The following is an 18,770-nucleotide window of genomic DNA, read 5'->3' on the forward strand; positions in this document are numbered from 1 at the left end:
ATGCAAATTTGTTACCACCTTCAATTTGACCAACAACAGTAGTGTTGTCAGCAAACTTAAATATGGCATTGGAGCTGTGCATTTGTCAATAGCCCATCTTCCCTTAACTACTACCATGAGTAGTCTTCTGCAATTCCAATGAGTTTCCTTCTCATCAATTTTGGTTTCCTCCTGTGGACTGACATTAATGTCAGGAAGTCAGCATCAAAATCATCCTGGAGGAAAATCCAGCTTCTAAATATTTTTCAGATGAAAAATGGGAAGGTCAAGTTTGTCAACTAAGTCATCATCTTGCTCCATTGAAGATGAAAGCACCAATTTACAAACAAAAAATCAAGGCAACCCTTTAGGTTGTTATTAGTTATATATCAGAAATGTACTGTACCTCTATTATAGCAATATGTTATCATTATGTGCCGTGTCATATGACGTGGGCGATCATGGCCTATGACCATGATTATTCTTGGCTAATTCTACAGAAGTGATTTGACATTGCCTTCTTCTGGGCAATGTCTTTACATGACAAGTAACCCTGGCCATTATCAGTACTCTTCAGAGATTGTCTGCCTGGTGTCAGTGGTTGCATAACCAGAACTTCTGATATGTATCAGCTGCTCATCTGACCATCCACCACCTGCTCCCATGGCTTCATGTGATCCTGACTGGGGGACTAAGCAGGTGCTACACCTTACCCAAAGGTGACCAGCAGGCTAGCAGAGGGAAAAAAGCACCTTACACCTGCTGTACTTTGGTAGAGACGTATCTCCATTTTGCCACCTGAATTTCAATATAACTACTCTAAGACTTAGAGTCTAAGTTCATCCAAATAGCAGATGCATTAATATATCATCCAGTGCTAAATTACCATCATATTTTTGGGTGACAACTTGCAATCAATTTGAAAAAAAGTCAATAAATAACAAAGCATTATAGATCAAAATAGGTTGAGTTTAAGTCAAGCACCCTCTTATCTCCACAATAATGCAAGCTCTCCCAGAAAATTCACTCTATTGACATCTCATATATATTATATTCCTTTTTTTTAATTCTTTCTGAGTCCTCTCACTTTGCTTTGACAGCTTCAAAGCTAATGAATGAGATGGGGTCCCTGGTCCTAATTAGTCATTATTCATGTAGAATGTGGCTTTTTGAAACTACTTTCAATTCTACAGGGATATTGCATCTCTGCCTGAGCTATATTGGAACTGTGCTGAGGGTGGTTTAAAATAGATCTTCTAAAAACCAGTTCCATGTAGTTTTCAAAAACACATGGATAGGCTAAAAGATGCACTGCACAATTCATTGGGGTATTACACAAAATATGCTGAAAAAGCTAATGCTACAAGCCTGCCTCTAGCATTCTTTAATCATAAAGTTTCAAACAATAATAATACTGTCATCATGTATAATTACTTTTTAATCATCATGCATAGTAACTTTCATTCTCATAGATATGAGGTTTACAAAATTATGAGGGGTTATAGACAGAGTAAATGTGAATAGGCTCTTTCCACTTAGATTAGGAGAGATAAATACGAGAGAATATGGCTTTAGGGTGAAAGGGGAAAGGTTTAGGGGGAACATTAGGGGGAACTTCTGACGGTGGATATACAATGGCAAGCATTTAAAGATCGCATGGATGAACTACAACAATTGTTCATCCCAGTTTGGCAAAAGAATAAACCAGGGAAGGTAGCGCACCCGTGGCTGACAAGGGAAATTAGGGATAGTATCAATTCCAAAGAAGAAACATACAAATCAGCCAGAAAAAGTGGCTCACCTGAGGACTGGGAGAAATTCGGAGTCCAGCAGAGGAGGACAAAGGGCTTACTTAGGAAAGGGAAAAAAGGTTATGAGAGAAAACTGGCAGTGAACGTAAAAACTAACTAAAAGCTTTTATAGATATGTGAAAAGAAAAAGATTGGTTAAGACAAATGTAGGTCCCTTACAGTCAGAAACAGGTGAATTGATCATGGGGAACAAGGACATGGCAGACCAATTGAACAACTACTTTGGTTCTGTCTTCACTAAGGAGGACATAAATAATCTTCCGGAAATAGTAGGGGACAGAGGGTCTAGTGAGATGGAGGAACTGAGGGAAATACATGTTAGTAGGGAAGTGGTGTTAGGTAAATTGAAGGGATTAAAGGCAGATAAAATCCCCAGGGCCAGATGGTCTGCATCCCAGAGTGCTTAAGGAAGTAGCCCAAGAAATAGTGGATGCATTAGTGATAATTTTTCAAAACTCTTTAGATTCTGGACTAGTTCCTGAGGATTGGAGGGTGGCTAATGTAACCCCACTTTTTAAAAAAGGAGGGAGAGAGAAACCGGGGAATTATAGACCAGTTAGCCTAACATCGGTGGTGGGGAAAATGCTCGAGTCAGTTATCAAAGATGTGATAACAGCACATTTGGAAAGCGGTGAAATCATCGGACAAAGTCAGCATGGATTTGTAAAAGGAAAATCATGTCTGACGAATCTCATAGAATTTTTTGAGGATGTAACTAGTAGAGTGGATAGGGGAGAACCAGTGGATGTGGTATATTTGGATTTTCAAAAGGCTTTTGACAAGGTCCCACACAGGAGATTAGTGTGCAAACTTAAAGCACACAGTATTGGGGGGAACAGTATTGATGTGGATAGAGAATTGGTTGGCAGACAGGAAGCAAAGAGTGGGAATAAACGGGACCTTTTCAGAATAGTAGGCAGTGACTAGTGGGGTACCGCAAGGCTCAGTGCTGGGACCCCAGTTGTTTACAATATATATTAATGACTTAGACGAGGGAATTAAATGCAGCATCTCCAAGTTTGTGGATGACATGAAGCTGGGCGGCAATGTTAGCTGCGAGGAGGATGCTAAGAGGATGCAGGGTGACTTGGATAGGTTAGGTGAGTGAGCAAATTCATGGCAGATGAAATTTAATGTGGATAAATGGGAGGTTATCCACTTAGGTGGCAAAAACAGGAAAACAGATTATTATCTGAATGGTGGCCGATTAGGAAAAGCGGAGGTGCTTAAGGGCTGTCATTATATACCAGTGTCATTATACAAAAGTCATTGAAAGTGGGCATGCAGGTACAGCAGGCGGTGAAAAATGCGAATGGTATGCTGGCATTCATAGCAAGAGGATTCGAGTACAGGAGCAGGGATGTACTACTGCAGTTGTACAAGGCCTTGGTGAGACCACACCTGGAGTATTGTGTGCAGTTTTGGTCCCCTAATCTGAGGAAAGACATTCTTGCCATAGAGGGAGTACAAAGAAGGTTCACCAGATTGATTCCTGGGATGGCAGGACTTTCATATGATGAAAGACTGGATGAACTAGGCTTATACTCATTGGAATTTAGAAGATTGAAGGGGGATCTTATTAAAACGTATAAAATCCTAAAGGGATTGGAAAGGCTAGATGCAGGAAGATTGTTCCCGATTTTGGGGAAGTCCAGAACGAGGGGTCACAGTTTAAGGATAAAAGGGAAGCCTTTTAGGACCGAGATGAGGTAAAACTTCTTCACACAGAGAGTGGTGAATCTGTGAAATTCTCTGCCACAGGAAACAGTTGAGGTCAGTTCATTGGCTATATTTAAGAGGGAGTTAGATATGGCTCTTGTGGCTACGGGGATCAAGGGGTATGGAAAGAAGGCAGGTACAGGGTTCTGAGTTAGATTTCAGCCATGATCATACTGAATGGCAGTGCAGGCTCGAAGGGCCAAATGGCCTACTCCTGCACCTATTTTCTATGTTTCTATGTTTCACTTAGAGAGTGGTGGGAATGTGGAATGAGCTGCCATCTGATGTGGTAAATGCAGGCTCACTCTTAAGTTTTAAGAATAAGTTGGATAGGTACATGGATGGGAGAGGTCTGGAGGGTTATGGACTGGATGTACGTCAATGGGACTAGTGGAATAATGTTTCAGCACAGACTAGAAGGGCCGAATGGCCTGTTTTCTGTGCTGTAGTGCTCTATGATTCTATATGTATAGTTATCTAACTTTATTTATATTTAAGTAATACTGCTTATTGCTAACTAGGTATTTGTTTAAATGGTGATTCCTGATGATATTTTCAGCACTGGACAGGCCACGTTTCTGAGAAAAATGACATCACTGATATAATCAGACTTTATCGCTATATGTTACTTTAGCCCCATTAGCTCAGCAACAATTCCCAGTAAAAACTAAATTTGATGCTCTCATGATGCTCCTGGAGTTATTGGCTTAAACTGGAGCATTAAAATGAAAAAAATACATTAGAATAAAACAGTGTAAGAAATTGTTCCAACTTAGACTACATCTGATTTTATTTAATCACCTATTGGATTTAGAATTGATTTATTGTATCTTTTGCATATGATCTTTCCAAAATTACTGGTTGAATTAACATTCAGTTTCAAAAATCCATGTTATTTGCCTGGACTGTTAGGAGTTACAGAAACAAAATTCAAAGAGAATTCTGATGCATACACCAGGTTAACTCCACATCGGTTCAGTTCTGAGATTGCCTTTCCCAGAAACAATCAGGCAGTACAGCATTGTAAATAAAGTTACTGTTGCCTCATCACATGAGAATAGTACAGGAAAGATAAAATATTTATTTTTAGGCTTCCACGCACCAAAAGTAAGCGATTTTATTAACTTGTGTAGGTATTTTGTTTGGAAAAGACTGGTTGGTCCAAAGGGTTGCTTCTGTACTGTATGAATATATTTGTAGGCATTGCCCTAACAACCTCACTGCTGATTATACTGCTGTTTTTAGAGTACTGGAAGCAAATATGTTTCAGGCATATGAGCGATGCAGAGATACAAACAATCTGCTGAGGGCCGAGCAGCAACCGTGAGAGGAGAGGAAGTGTCAATGCTTTGAGATAAACAGTCTTGATGTAGGTTATGACATCAGCTTTTGAAGATGTGCTCAATATTGGGGAGGCTATTGCCCATAATGGAGCTGCTTGAGTTTGCAACCTCTGCAGCTTTTTCCAATCCTGTGCCAATGGCATTCCATTTGAGCTCCCATTTTATTTATGCAGGGCTTGGAACAGAAGTTCGAGGAAAAATGGCTTTCTGTGTTACCTGGGCCTTTTTGTCTCATTTTTCAGAATATCAATTTAACCTTTGTAACGCTCAGTTATATTGGCTCGTATATGTCGAGGGGAAATCCCACCCAGCACCTGCCTCAACGCTTCCCACGGAGTCGGTTGCCGCCCGAATCAATCCCAAACATCATCAGCCAGCACACCCAGTATGTTTTACCAAGTACACTTTCTAGATGTTACTAATTCTATGACATTAATATAAATTTGATGCAGAAAAGGAAGTAATGAAGAAAAGGCGCTAAGGCTTATCAAAGTCCAAGTTCTTCGCGCACAACCGTTGGAGCTCAATCGATTCGTGACAACCACCCGAATCCTGTCGACTCACAGCTCGGGACCACCCGAAGTGATTGACTGGAGCCTCTCCGCACGTCCGCCGTCCTCCTCATCTCTCCTCCGACCCCTCGCCAAAAACCCCCGCACGTCCACCGTCCTCCCCGTCTCTCCTCTGACTCCCCGCCAAAAACCCGTCCCCAGTCATACGATACAGCATTATCATCCGAAAACAAAACGATACATGACCACCCATTGGCTAATAGCTCCCTGCTATCTGTATTAACCCAAGCAACTGTCTAGCTAGAGACTTTCTCAGCATTTAACATAACAAAGAAGCATTCCCCAGTATACCATAACAAAGAAGCTATTTTAAATTTAACATACAAAAAAAAGACCCTGTACACCTTAAAGAGAACTGGAGTGTTTTTGACATAAAATTCTGATGCTATGTTGCTGGCAACAGTTTTGAAGCAGTGTACTCAAATTGCCAATAATATTTCAGAAGAAAATATACAGGCTTGCATGTTTCACCAGCTGAATTTATGATTTGCCTCACTCATTGGGTACTTTTACATCACGAGCCACGTGAAGCAGATGTCAAAAACTTATATTTAATATGATTTTTTGCTATCAATACCTCAGGCTAGAACAAAGTAGGATTTCCACCTATGTTCTGATCATATTCTCCTATCGGGGGAAAAACTGCATAAATATGGACAATTTCTCCTTTTGGTCCCAGGTTATGTGGAGATTAAACTAAAATATCCATGTTGCGTAAGAACCTGATTCCACCTTTGTACTGGATAATGGCCCCGAATCTTGTGGTAGCAGTAACTTCAAATAAATTTCCAATGAGGAACCAAGAAATCCTTATTTAAAGTTCATTCTTAGGGCTTCAATTCCTTGTCATAGCTCATGCCTAATTTCATCTTTTTTTTTTAGTTGTTCTTTGATTCATCAAAATATCTGCTTCAGCCTGCAGTAAATTGAATTATGCATGGTATTTGAATAAGAATCAGAATCAGATTTAGTATCGCTGGCATATGTCGTGAAAGTTAACTTTACAGGAGCAGTACAATTGAATACATGATAAATAAATATAAAGAAAAAACAGAGTTACATTAAATATATATATAATAGTTAAGTTAAAATTAAGTTAGTGCAAAAATAACAGAAATAAAGAAGTATTGAAGTAGTGTTCAGTAGGGTGTGCCATATGCCCTTTCTCCCAGTTTTTCTGCCAAAATCCAACTGGCCATAGTCAGACCAGTGCAGGACTGACTGAGCCATGCCATGCCTATATGTATGGAAGAACATTGTACAGTAAAACAAAAATGAGGACTAAGCTCCTCTTTTTTGACCAAACCCCAGTCTTTGGCACTGTTAACCAAGCAGAGCTACTTCTAAGTCAAAATTAATCCAATGTTCTTGTTGATCTATATGTTATACACACTTATTATATATGAAATGACCTACAGCCAAACTGGCATTGTGCACTTATATTCTTAATCTGGCAATCCTCAAGTAAAAGCCACAAACTTAATTAGTCAAGAAAAATAAGCCACCTTATGCTTCCCTAGATTGACTGCAGCTGCTCTCCCTCCTTCAAATGAATAGAAGCTACTCTATGTTCACTGGAGTGCAGATGGGAAACTGCCAGGGAAGATTTCTATCTCTGAGCACTGAACTTGGTGATAAATTATGTCAAGAATTGCTGGCAGTTCTACACAAAATTGCTGGCATCTTTCTGGAAAATCAGGTCCAATTTGATTTAACACAAACATGATATCAAGGTAACTCAATAAAAATCATTCCTAATTCATGTAACTTATTAATTTCATATGTTCCATATTATTTCTACCTCAGCAACATATGAACTCTACCCAAAGATTTTTGTCTCTGTCATCATGTTGAAAAGTACAAGCACAGTCAATTGGAATAAGAGAGTATTATCTGCCTCTCTCTTAGTAATGACCAGGCTGTGACAATACAGCCTCACTAACACCTCCTTATACTTGGTATTTATGTACATGGATGTCTATTGATGTCTCTCAGTAGCAGTTTAGATAGTTGTTTCAGAACTATAGCTGTGTAAGAGATCACGGTAAAAAGTGAGGCAAATGATGAAGGAAACACAGGAGACTGTAGATGCTGTAATGGAGAGAACTGGGAGATCCTCTCTTTTCAGAAGACCGGGTCTATAGCATTCAGATCAGGTGATCTTGACCTTTATACAAACTCAAGTTGACACTTCCATAAAGCCACCAGATATACTAAAAGATAGTTTGTTGCTCAGTTGTTAAGTCGAGTCCAAATCTTCCTGACCTCATGGAACATAGAGTTTTCATGGCAAAATACGGAAGTAGACTACCAGGCCTTTCTTCCATACAGATACAGCTGCTGCCCAGGTTGGGACCCGGCTGGGTTTGAACTCATGACCATCTGCCTTGAAGTCCAGTGCTCATACCACTACATCACTTTTAACCTCTCCCTGCCTCAGACTATAGATCCCTCCTGCTTTAAGAAGACCACTATACCACTATAATCCTGGTACCGAAGAAAAAAAAAGCTAATTTACCTAAATGACTAACACCCAATGATTCTAACATCTACCATCATGGAGTACTTTAAGAGGCTGGTCATGGCACACATTAACTCCAGCTTACCAGATAACCACATCTCAGTGCAATTTGCCTATCATGAAAACAGGTCCATGCACTGGGTAAATTCTAGCCCAACACTCATCTCTGATGGCACCTAGACTGTAAGGATACATACATCAATAACTGTAGCTTATTAGCTACAGTTCTGCCTTTAATACCATTATTTCAAGCAAACTTATCACCAAACTCCTGACCCTGAGAGTCAATGCCTCCCTCTGCAACTGGATTCTTGACTCTCTACCCAACAGACTGCAATCAGTAAGGATAGGTAGGAACACCTTCACCATGAATATCACCTACACTGGTGCTGCTAAAGGATGTGTCCTCTGTCCCATATTCTGCTCCCTGTACACTCAGGACTGTGTGGCTAGATTTTGATCTAACTCCATCCACAACTTTGTAGATGGTACCAGCATAATGGGTTGCATCTCAAATAATGATGAATTGGAGTACAGGAAGGAGATAGAGAGGTTAGTGACACTCTGTCAAGATAACAACCTTTCCATCAATGTCAAGAAAAGAGCTGATTATTGACTTCAGAAAGGGGAGCAGAGTCCATGTTCCTATCTACATCAACTATGCTGAGGTTGAGAGGGTCAAGTGCTTCAGGTTTCCAGATGTGGACATCAGCAATAGCCTAGCTTAGTCCAACCACGTTGATATTATGATCAAGAAAGCCCACAAACACATCTACTTCCTCAGGACACTAAAGAATCTGGCATGTCCCCATCGACGCTTACCAATTGTTATCGACGCACCACAGAAAGCATTCTGTCTGGGATCATAATGGATTGGTATGGGAACTGCTTTGCATCTGACCACAAGGAGCTTCAGAATTATGGACACAGCTCAGCACATCACAGGAACCAGCCTCCCTTCTAAGGACATTGTCTATATTTCTCTCTGCCTCAGTAAAGCAGTCAGTATAATCAAAGACCCCACCCACCCCAAACAATCTCTCTTCTCCAGTCTTGCATCAGACACCGATAAAAAAGCCTGAAAGCATGTACCACTAGTCCCAAAGACAGCTTCTCTCCCACTGATATCAGACCCTTGAGTGGATCTCTGGTATGAGAAGATGGAGTCTTGGCCTCACAATCAACCTTGTTATGATCTTGCACTTCATCATTTACCTGCACTGCACTCTTCCAGCAGCTGTTACACTTCATTCTGCATTGTCATGGTTCTAATTTATTTTTAATTCAATACACCGTGTAATTGTTTGATCAGTATGAGTAGTATGTAAGACAAGCTTCTCACTGAATCTTGGTACACGTGACAATAATAAACTATTGTAGGCTCGCCACCAATCAGGGACGACCATGGATGTTGCGTCTGAGCTGCCATGCAAGGCAGGACAGTACTATATGGAAAGCAAGCTGTTGCCCATACAGCAGCCTCCCCTTCTCCTCACAGGTGATGAATCCAAAGGAGCAGCAGTGGTGATTACAGTTCGGCACCCCAGCGGTGTTGCCAGGGTTGCCGGTCAGCAGCAATAAACTCAGTGTAGAGTTGTATTAGGGACCCCAGCCCTGGACTTTACCTTGGCATTAACTCACAAGGGTTTCCCCATGTGTAGGTATAGCCGCAAGGCAGCAGAGGCTTGAGTTCAGAGTTTTCCTTCTCCTAGATGAGCTACCAACCATGACTGGTGAGTACCATCCACCTCTGCCTCTTCTCCTGTCAGTAGTTATGTTTCCACAGGGCTTATAGCTAAGCCACATGTGAAGGCCAGGAGTGGACTTGGTTGTCAGAGGTTATGGGAGATGTATGCCACTGGGAGCATTTAATAGGTAGGGGAAGTTAATCCCTACTGCACCCCCGGCTATAACAACTATAAGCAACCAATAACCAACACCAATAAATGAAACTCAGAGGGCTCAGGCATCATCTGTGCTGGAAAAGGAATAGTAGACGATTTGGGTTGAGTATCTGTATCGAGCCAACTATGAAGCATCTGCCCACTCCACTGCTGGCAAAACCTTTCAAATGCTGAATTGCCATGTCCTAGTGTTAAATTCTGTATTAGCAGCTACTAGTTAATACACTTTATCTTTATTAGTATAATAATGTGGTGGCAGGTTGTCTTTTTCGCACTAAACTTGAGCTGGCCTTTAGTACAGACTGATTGGATTGAACGTTTTAGGCAATCTGAAACCACAATCAAGCAAAGGTGTGGCCACAGTATTAAAGAGCAAACTGAATTCATATTGAATTCACACTATAGAGGTAGGTCACAGCACTGATGTGGAAAATGAAGGAAATACTCCACTGCTTCAAGAGGCTACTTCTCTGAGGAAAAGGCAAGGCAGAAGGAACTCCATTCTGTATTAACCTTTGCCAAAGTTATTGCAGAAGTACATTGCTCTTGCACGATTTCCAGAAACAGAAAACATTTACCAGTGTTTAAAATCCAATTCCCCCATCCCCACATGTATGAACAAATTATATCCTGGATTTCCCATTTCCATTCAAGTTGGAGAAAAGGTCTAAAATCCTGGAATTCTTGCCGAATAACACTGTGAAAATAATGCTGGGGTTCATCAGCAGAAGGTGGAGTGGGCAGAATAAATTAAAGTATTTCAATAAGTTAATTAATATTAATCATAAAATCAAAATTGGGAAAGGAAAAAATTAACTCTTCAACAGTTGACACTCAAAATATAATCCTGTTTCTGACAAGGACTCAGCTCTGAAATTCCCTTCCTACATATCTGTCTCTTCACTTCTGTGTAAGCTCCTTAAAATCTAACTCTTATCCCATGTCCTTACACTTCCTTCTCCAGCCTGAGGAAAATTCTTACTTGGGCACAGCCAGTGATGAGCCTTGGACTGTTTCCTATAGAAATAATGATATGCAGTACAAGTTGCTGTTATGAATTTTAATTTTGTTTATAAATTAATGTTAAGAATTAATTACTTTAAGAACCCAATAAGTCACTGCCACACATTGTACTCTGCTTTTAAGATTAAGTTTTGTCACAACCTGGAAAGAATCCAGCTTTGGGCCTGAAAGTAAAGGAATCATTGGAACATCAGGAATAGATAAACAAACAGAGCATCAGCTTCACTTTAAGCCAGGGGTTCCAAACCTGGTGTCCATGGACGCCTCGGTTAATGGTAAGTGTCTCTGGCTTATAAAGATTGGGAACCCCTGCTTTAAGCATACCTGCTCACCTGAGCAGAGTTTTTGACATACTGCTCTTTCAGCATAGGTCCGAGTATGCATTTGTTGAGAGTTAAGTAAACTCTTTTTGCTAAGCACTGAAAATATATGGATCTCTCATCTACCCTTGAGAACTAACTCTCACTTCTCAGTGAGGGGGCTGAAGACATAACTAAGTTGCGATATTAAGCATGCCGGGTTTCAGCCGTAGCTCATTTGTTAACACTCTGAGCAAACAGGTTGAGCTATGAAGACCTGCTCCACAGATCTGGTATCCAAAATCTAAGCTGATAGCATGAGAGTTCTATGCTGTCAGAGGTATTGCATGAAATACTAGCTGTGAAATACTAATTCCCTTCTACTCCTTCAGGCATACATCAAAGAGGAACAAGAGTTATCCATAACTTCTGGTCAATACTAAACCAATGAGTATTTAAAACTATCACGCTTATCAAAGATTCAACACTTTAAAAGTACTTAATTGGATGAATAGTGCTCTGGGATGGTCGTAGAAATGAAAGGTCAAGAGGAAATGTATTATTATCAGTATATATTAGAGGAAAAGATTTTAATTATTTTAATTAAATTCTGTTAGTTGGTTACATTTGGCTATGGTTGGCATGGTGGCATAACAGTTGGCACTGCTGCCTCCAGGGACCCAGCTTAGATCCTGACCTCAGGAGCTGTCCGTGTGGAGGTCGCATGTTTTCTCTGGGGTTCCCCCGGAGCACTGATTTTGTTCCGCATCCTAAAGATGTGTTAGTGTGCTGTTGACTACAACTTAGCCCTCAGTACAGGGAACTGATAGAGCTAAGAGGGAGTTGATGAGCAATATGAGCATAGAGTAATAAGCTATAGGCCTACAAGAGAAAAGGAAAAGGGAATGAGACTGATTGGGTGCTCTGCTGGTATTTGGTATGGTTTTGATATGCTGAATGGCCTCCCTCTGCACTATAGAATCATAAAATCATGTTGTCATAGAGCACTATGGCACAGTAAAAGGCCCTTCATCCCATCTCGTCCATGCCAGACTAAATCTGTAACAAATCTATAATAAATCTGTCAAACTACCACGCACAATCTAATATGAAGAATAATAATCCTGTGCTTTACTGAAATGACAGGCTGCAATTTTAGTATTTTGTATTAAAACACATTTCTTCAATATAACTGTCTCACAGGATAAAAGCCTTCTTATTTCAGTCACTGAAGTAATAACAAATGTCAAAAATTCCATCAAAGTAATCTAAGCTAAGAATCTAAATTCAAAGCTTATGCTAAAAGTGACTATTATTGCTAAAAATAAAATAACTCACAAAATTGAGTTAATGTATTTAGAAATATGCTTGTTACCTCCCGAAGTGGATCATTTAATTCCTCCAGAATATTGTCCTCATCAAAAATTTTGCCTTGGTAACGGTGCTCATAGTAATCATGAATCTTCTGCCGCATATCAGCAGGCAACTTGTGGAAGGACATGTATTGTTCTACTTGCTTGTACTGAAATGAGAAAGAGAAAAGTTAGGTAAGATTAGCAGAATTGCCTTGTACTGGGAAGGACAGAACCAAACCCCCACAGTAAGATTTTATAAAATAACGCGATGTTAACCAAATTATTGGACAAAACGAAAATTAAATACACTGGCGAAAAATGTGGACATGTAGCACTGGTTTTGTTCCATCAGCATTATTTTTGCAATTGTTCACTCGCAGGGTGGAACATCTGAATCAGGTAATACCTCTCTGGAAAGCTGCTTGCAAATCACCCTTGTGCATACAAAATGTTGCTTTTGGCATCCATGGGATGACATCATTCCCTTGACAGCCTGGTCAAAACAACGTTCAGAACAAGCCATTTAAATGTACCTTCTTGGAGCAGGTCACAACCCTGAGCTGAGAATCTGAAGCAAGGGGATTCTGAATTTGCCTTCTTAAAAACATACTTGCTCTTCTTGAGAAATTACCTACCCTGTCACAGCACACTTCCAGCTGTTGGGTCTTCTTCAATAGCAGACTCTGCCTCTCCCCACTAATAGACATAGTCTCCACTCTTGACTTTATAGATCCTTGCTTTGACCCCACACTTCTTCTGTAAGATAGGCAAATGTGATCCTCACCTACCCCTCAACTGCCATTACACACCCCAATGTCCAGCCCTGAAGTTCTGGATTTCTTTCCCATCTAAGTGAAGTTGCAGCTCTCTCTGCCAAACATCTCTCCACCAAAAATGAAATAGTTGGGGGAGGCGTGTTGGAGATAAGGAGGAGAGAGCCTTCTGTGAATACAAAGTGGCCAAGGAAGTTAGGCCCCTCATGCTGTGGATTAGAAGATTTGTTAGTGCAGTGTTTTTCACCAGCTGAATATGCTGTTTGAGGCATGAAGCAATTTCTAGGCCCAGTTAAATGTACTGTGCAAATACTCATCGAAGCTAATCTTTAGAAGATGGTCTCAGTCCCAACATAGTCATCTTGAGGCAAGCACGCAATAGTCCTGCGACCCTGCCTGGGTGGAGAGGATCTAAAAGGGAGGGTCTTTCTCACCACCAGCCAAGCAAGATCCTAATACTAGTTTGAAATTTCTATTGATGTGCTATTCTGACAACTGAATTTGCAAGTGTGCTTAAGGATCTATCCTGTAGTAATCTACCATCTTTTTTTTCCCCAGTAGACTGCTGCTGGATTGACATATGGTTAAAGATGTTCTTCCACATAACCTTTCTGTAAGGGATTGATGGTGTGGCACACAACAGATTTATGGAAGGTTCCACAGCAAAATGGTGATTCTCAAACTTCACTGCAGATGGAACCTGAGCATGTTGTGACATGGTGTTTTCCCACCAAGGGTCAATCATGAAACCACACACAAAGGAAACCGACAGGTTGGGGGATACAGAAGTATGTTTTCCTCCTTTTCTCTTAAGCTCTGTACATCATGTCTTTGTAAATATAGCCATTTTTGTTCTCAACATGAAATGGGGTATAGCTCGGGTGACTGTTGAGGTGTAGGAGCAAGGGACTGCATCACTGTAGATGTAACCCCACCAAATGGCAACGTACTTTACAATACTTGAAAGGGAGTGACACGAGCTGTTGTCGATGTTCATCTCTATACTGCTGCCTAACATAAGCCTCTATGCTCCATGGAACAGACATACAGTCATAGAAAAGTCTGCACAGAAACAGGCCCTTCAGCCCATCTAGCCCATGCCAAACCATTTAAACTGCCTACTCCCATCAACCTGCCCTCCATACCCTCACCATCCATGTACCTATTCAAGCTTCTCTTAAATGTTGAAATTGAGCTTACATGCAGCTTGTTCCACACTCTCGCAACATTCTGAGTGAAGAATTATCCCCTCATGCTCCCCTTAAACTTTTCACCTTTCACTCTTAACCATTGACCTCTGGTTGTAGTTCCACCCAACCTCAGTGGAAACAGCCTGCTTGTATTTACTCTGTCTGTATTCCTCAGAATTTTCTATACTTCCATCAAATCTTCACTCAATTTTCTATGTTCCAAGGAATGAAGTCTTAACCTATTCATCTTTTCCCTTAAACTTGTGCCCTCCGGACCTGGCAACACACTTGTAAAATTTCTCTGTACTCTTTCAACCTATTTACATCCTCTCGCTAGGTAGGTGACCAAAATTGCACACAGTACTCTAAATTAGGCCTCAGCAACGTCTTATACAACTTCAACATAACATCCCATCTCCTGCACATAGAAACAAATAAGAGCTGTGCTCTGTGTGAAAGAAAATCTGATGTCATACTGAGATAGATTTAAAAATGGAAATCTTGTAACCAAATGATTACACTTGAATGTACTTCCTTTGTAAAATTTGTTTAAAGAATAAAGTACAGTATATGTTTGGGAACAAATTGCAGAAACTGCATTGCATTGGCTTGAGGTTAAAATTAAGTTTGTTTTTCAAATTGAATACATTATCTATCATAAAACTTTGACTTCAACTATGATCATCAATTTTCACTTCATACAATATTTTCCATTCAGATGTTGGAAAGAATTACGGCATGAATTGAAGATGAACTAAAAACATAATATTAAATAGTTAATTCACTTTCAACCATTCAATAATTACAATGTTTCCATCACTATTTGTATTTGATTGCTCATCCAATCAGAAGAGGAGGATAGGAGAAAGTATTAAAGCCCATTATACTTGTGCTGATCTTTAGTTAAAGCTAACGGCAGTTTAAGGGACCCACATTCTAACTGTAATATTTTAATGAAATATGCTACATTATACACATATCATTAAATGTACATTGAAAAAAGAACACCACAGCATCGTATAGGCTCTTCAGCCCATGATGTTATGTCGATGTTATAACCTATTCTAAGGTCAATTTAACTCTTCTGTCAAACATAGCCCTCCATTTTGCTATCATCATGTGCCTAGCTAGAGTTTCTTAAATGTCCCTAATCAACCTTTGCCACAACCCATGCACTCACCACTCTCTCTATATATAAAAAAACTACCCCTGACATCCTCCATACTTTCCTCCAGTCACTTTAAGATTATGCCCCTTTTACTAGGTGTTTCTGCCCTGGAAAAAAAGTCTCTGGCTATCCACTTAATCTAAGTCTCTTAACTTCTTGTATATCTCTATGAGGTCATCTCTCAACCCCTTTGCTCCAAAGAGAAAAGCCCTAGCTTGCTCAAACTATCCTCATAAGGCATGCTCCCTAATCCAGGCAGCATCCTGGTCAGTCTCCTCTGCACCCTCTCTAAATCTTCCACATCCTTCCTATAATAAAGTGACGAGAACTGAATACAATATTCCAGGGTTTTGAACTCAAGCCCTGACTAACGAAGGCCAACACAACATACGCCTTTTTAACCATCCACAGTTTCCCCCCGAAACGTCTATAATACAAATAGGAGTAAGATCATAACACCACACTACCTATCCTTTCAAGGTGAACTCCCTCCAAATGCATCAGACAAAGACTTAAAAAAGATTTCCAACATAATATAGGCCATGTTTCTACCATTGCATACCAAGGAATGTACCAGCAATGTGCCAGCAGCTGAAGTAGGACAAGGTAAGGGAACAAGGGCTGGGAATGGTAATATGGGGATTAGCAAACCAGAGATCATGAAAAATTCCACTAAATTTTGAAAATGATTTTAATAAAATGTTAATTTGTTTTATGGGACCACAACAATTGAGTGAAGATGTTTATAAAAGGCAAGAAAGATTCACAAATTGACTCACATCCTTCTAGAAAGAAACAAGCCAATCCTTCCCAAGATCAGCCAGTCATATTCAATCCTAAATTGCACAATTTCTCTCACTGGTCCTAATGACTTACCACTTAGCCACACAGACGTAAACAAACCAACATTACCTTCAAAGGATAGAGTTCTCTTCTACCTGTATCTGCCCTGTTTTTCCAGAAACATTCCCACATGAAGTACTAATTACAAAAGGTTTTATCTTAACTAAGATCTTATATAGCTCTATTTCATTCATGTGAATTTACAGCAATTTACAGATGAAGAACAATAATTCATAAGTAGTTAATGAAATAATAAGCGTGTTTACATTCTGACACACTAAGTTTGACAGCACTTCTGGTTCCTGGTGGGAGGCAATATTTCTGAAACATCTTTAGAACAATAGCAAATTTTCAAATGGTGTCTATGGAAATCTGTTACAATGTTTGGTCAACACATACAAAATGCTGGAGGAATTCAATGTTTAGTAATGAGATTGGATGATTAATGAACTTAATGATTAACAGTTAGTGTAGGAATATTCATCTTCTAATATTTAGTAAGCTTTGAAAGGAATCGTATTTAATTTATTTTTCTTGTGGCTGAGAACAGATAAATCACTGAAAATACTTCACATTTTGCATAACATTTTGCATGCTGCTACCTCAAATCCCAAGATCTGGCTCAGGGCCTGTATTGGGGATGTAACTGGCTCAAAGTGGTCCAAAGGAATCTGGCTAGGTAGCCTAACATGCCACCCTTCCACCCACCACAGCTCATCAAATCATACAGGCATTGGCAAAGCCCTATTTCTGGAGGAGCCTTATGTCCACTGCAAGCTTGAGTCCAAGAATGGATCCAACCAAGTTTCTTGCCAGCAAAGCACACAAAATGCTGGAGGAACTCAACAGGCCAGGCAGCATCTATGGGAAAGAATACTGTCAACGTCTCGGGCCGAGAACCTTCAGCAGGACTGACCCACTTAACTTTAAAATACAGAAGGAGAACTGTAGAGCACTCTGTTGCATACTTATATAAAAGGCCTTGGCATTTGCCTTTTCTTCCATTTGTACCGGTACATCACAGAAACAAATCATTTGGCACAGGGATGGCATACCAGTGTTTATGCTCCATTTGAGCCTCCTTCCATCCTTCCTCCAAAATACATAGGAATCCCTTCCTCCTAATACGTTCACCATGTCTGTTTCAGCTTGTCAATACTATTCACCAAGATCACGCTCTGTGGTTGAGAGCTACACATTCTCATTACACTTCCTGCAAAGAAGTCTGTTAAATTTGTAAGTTGTTGGATGATTATCTCATATCAATGGCCGACATTTCTGATGCTCCCCAGGAGTAGACTTAGCAGAAAGTATTCAATGCCTAAGAGTTGTGATTGAGAGGCTAAAAGCAGTATGAAAGATGTGCAAGGCCCAGAGAGCAGAAGTCCCCTGCCTTATTGGTCCTCTCCTTACTGAGTAGAATTACAGAAAAAGCATTTTTTCATAGAGAATTGGACAGTAGGGAACTCAGGATGCTAAAGTTTACATACAGATTATTTCATGCCATCGAGGTAATACACGGGAAAAGCAATAACAGAATGTATATAATGTTACAGTTACTGAGAAGGAGTGCAGGTAGACAATAAGGTGCAAGGTCATGACAAGGTCAACTATAAGGTCAAGAGTTCACCTTATCATAGAAAAGGTCCATTCAACTGTTATAAAACAACAGGCTAAAAGCTGTCCTTGAGTCTGGTGGGACATGCTCTCAGGATTTGTTTTAATCTGTAAAGCAGCCAGCATAATTCCACTGGGCAGAAGATATAAAAGCCTGAAGGCATGGATCTCTGGACTCAAGGACAGTTTCTACCTTACTGGTATAAGACACTTAAAATAGTTCCCTCGTACATTAAGTTGGACACTTAAACTTGCAGTCTATCTCATTAAGATCTTGCACCTCATTGTTTACCTGCACTGGATGTTCCTGGAACTGTTACACTCTGTTCTGATTTGCATTATTATTGTTTTATCCTGTTCTATCTCGACACACCGTCTAATAGTCTGATCTGTATGAACGGCATGCAAAACCTTTCCAGTTCCTTAAGGGTGGCATAGCCAGAGGAAGTAGTGGGGACAAGTTCCCACTATATATTAAATGCTCCTAATAGCATGCTTCTCAAATAGCCTCAGATAATCAAGTCCAACTCGTGGCTTCACAAGTGGCCTAGCGACTAAACCCGGTGGAACTGTTTCTACTGACAGAAAGGCAAAGGCGGGTTACTGATGCCTTAAAACTGGTCGCTTTGGGCATCAGCAGTGGCTGGCAGCTC

At 40.3% G+C, this 18,770-nt stretch overlaps 1 protein-coding gene across 2 annotated transcripts in view; it reads right to left on the reverse strand.

The window, feature by feature from the left end:
* The window catches only part of LOC140194566 (potassium/sodium hyperpolarization-activated cyclic nucleotide-gated channel 1-like), a 255,750-nt gene that overhangs the window by 64,469 nt on the left and 172,511 nt on the right, over positions 1–18,770 (reverse strand). For both annotated transcript variants that reach the window (XM_072251785.1, XM_072251786.1), the window contains exon 5: positions 12,547–12,693. In XM_072251785.1, coding sequence (XP_072107886.1) covers positions 12,547–12,693 — 147 coding nt within the window. The remainder of the gene's footprint in view (positions 1–12,546; positions 12,694–18,770) is intronic.

The sequence above is a fragment of the Mobula birostris genome, chromosome 3 (assembly GCF_030028105.1).
Source record: "Mobula birostris isolate sMobBir1 chromosome 3, sMobBir1.hap1, whole genome shotgun sequence".
In the NCBI taxonomy this organism is placed as follows: domain Eukaryota; kingdom Metazoa; phylum Chordata; class Chondrichthyes; order Myliobatiformes; family Myliobatidae; genus Mobula; species Mobula birostris.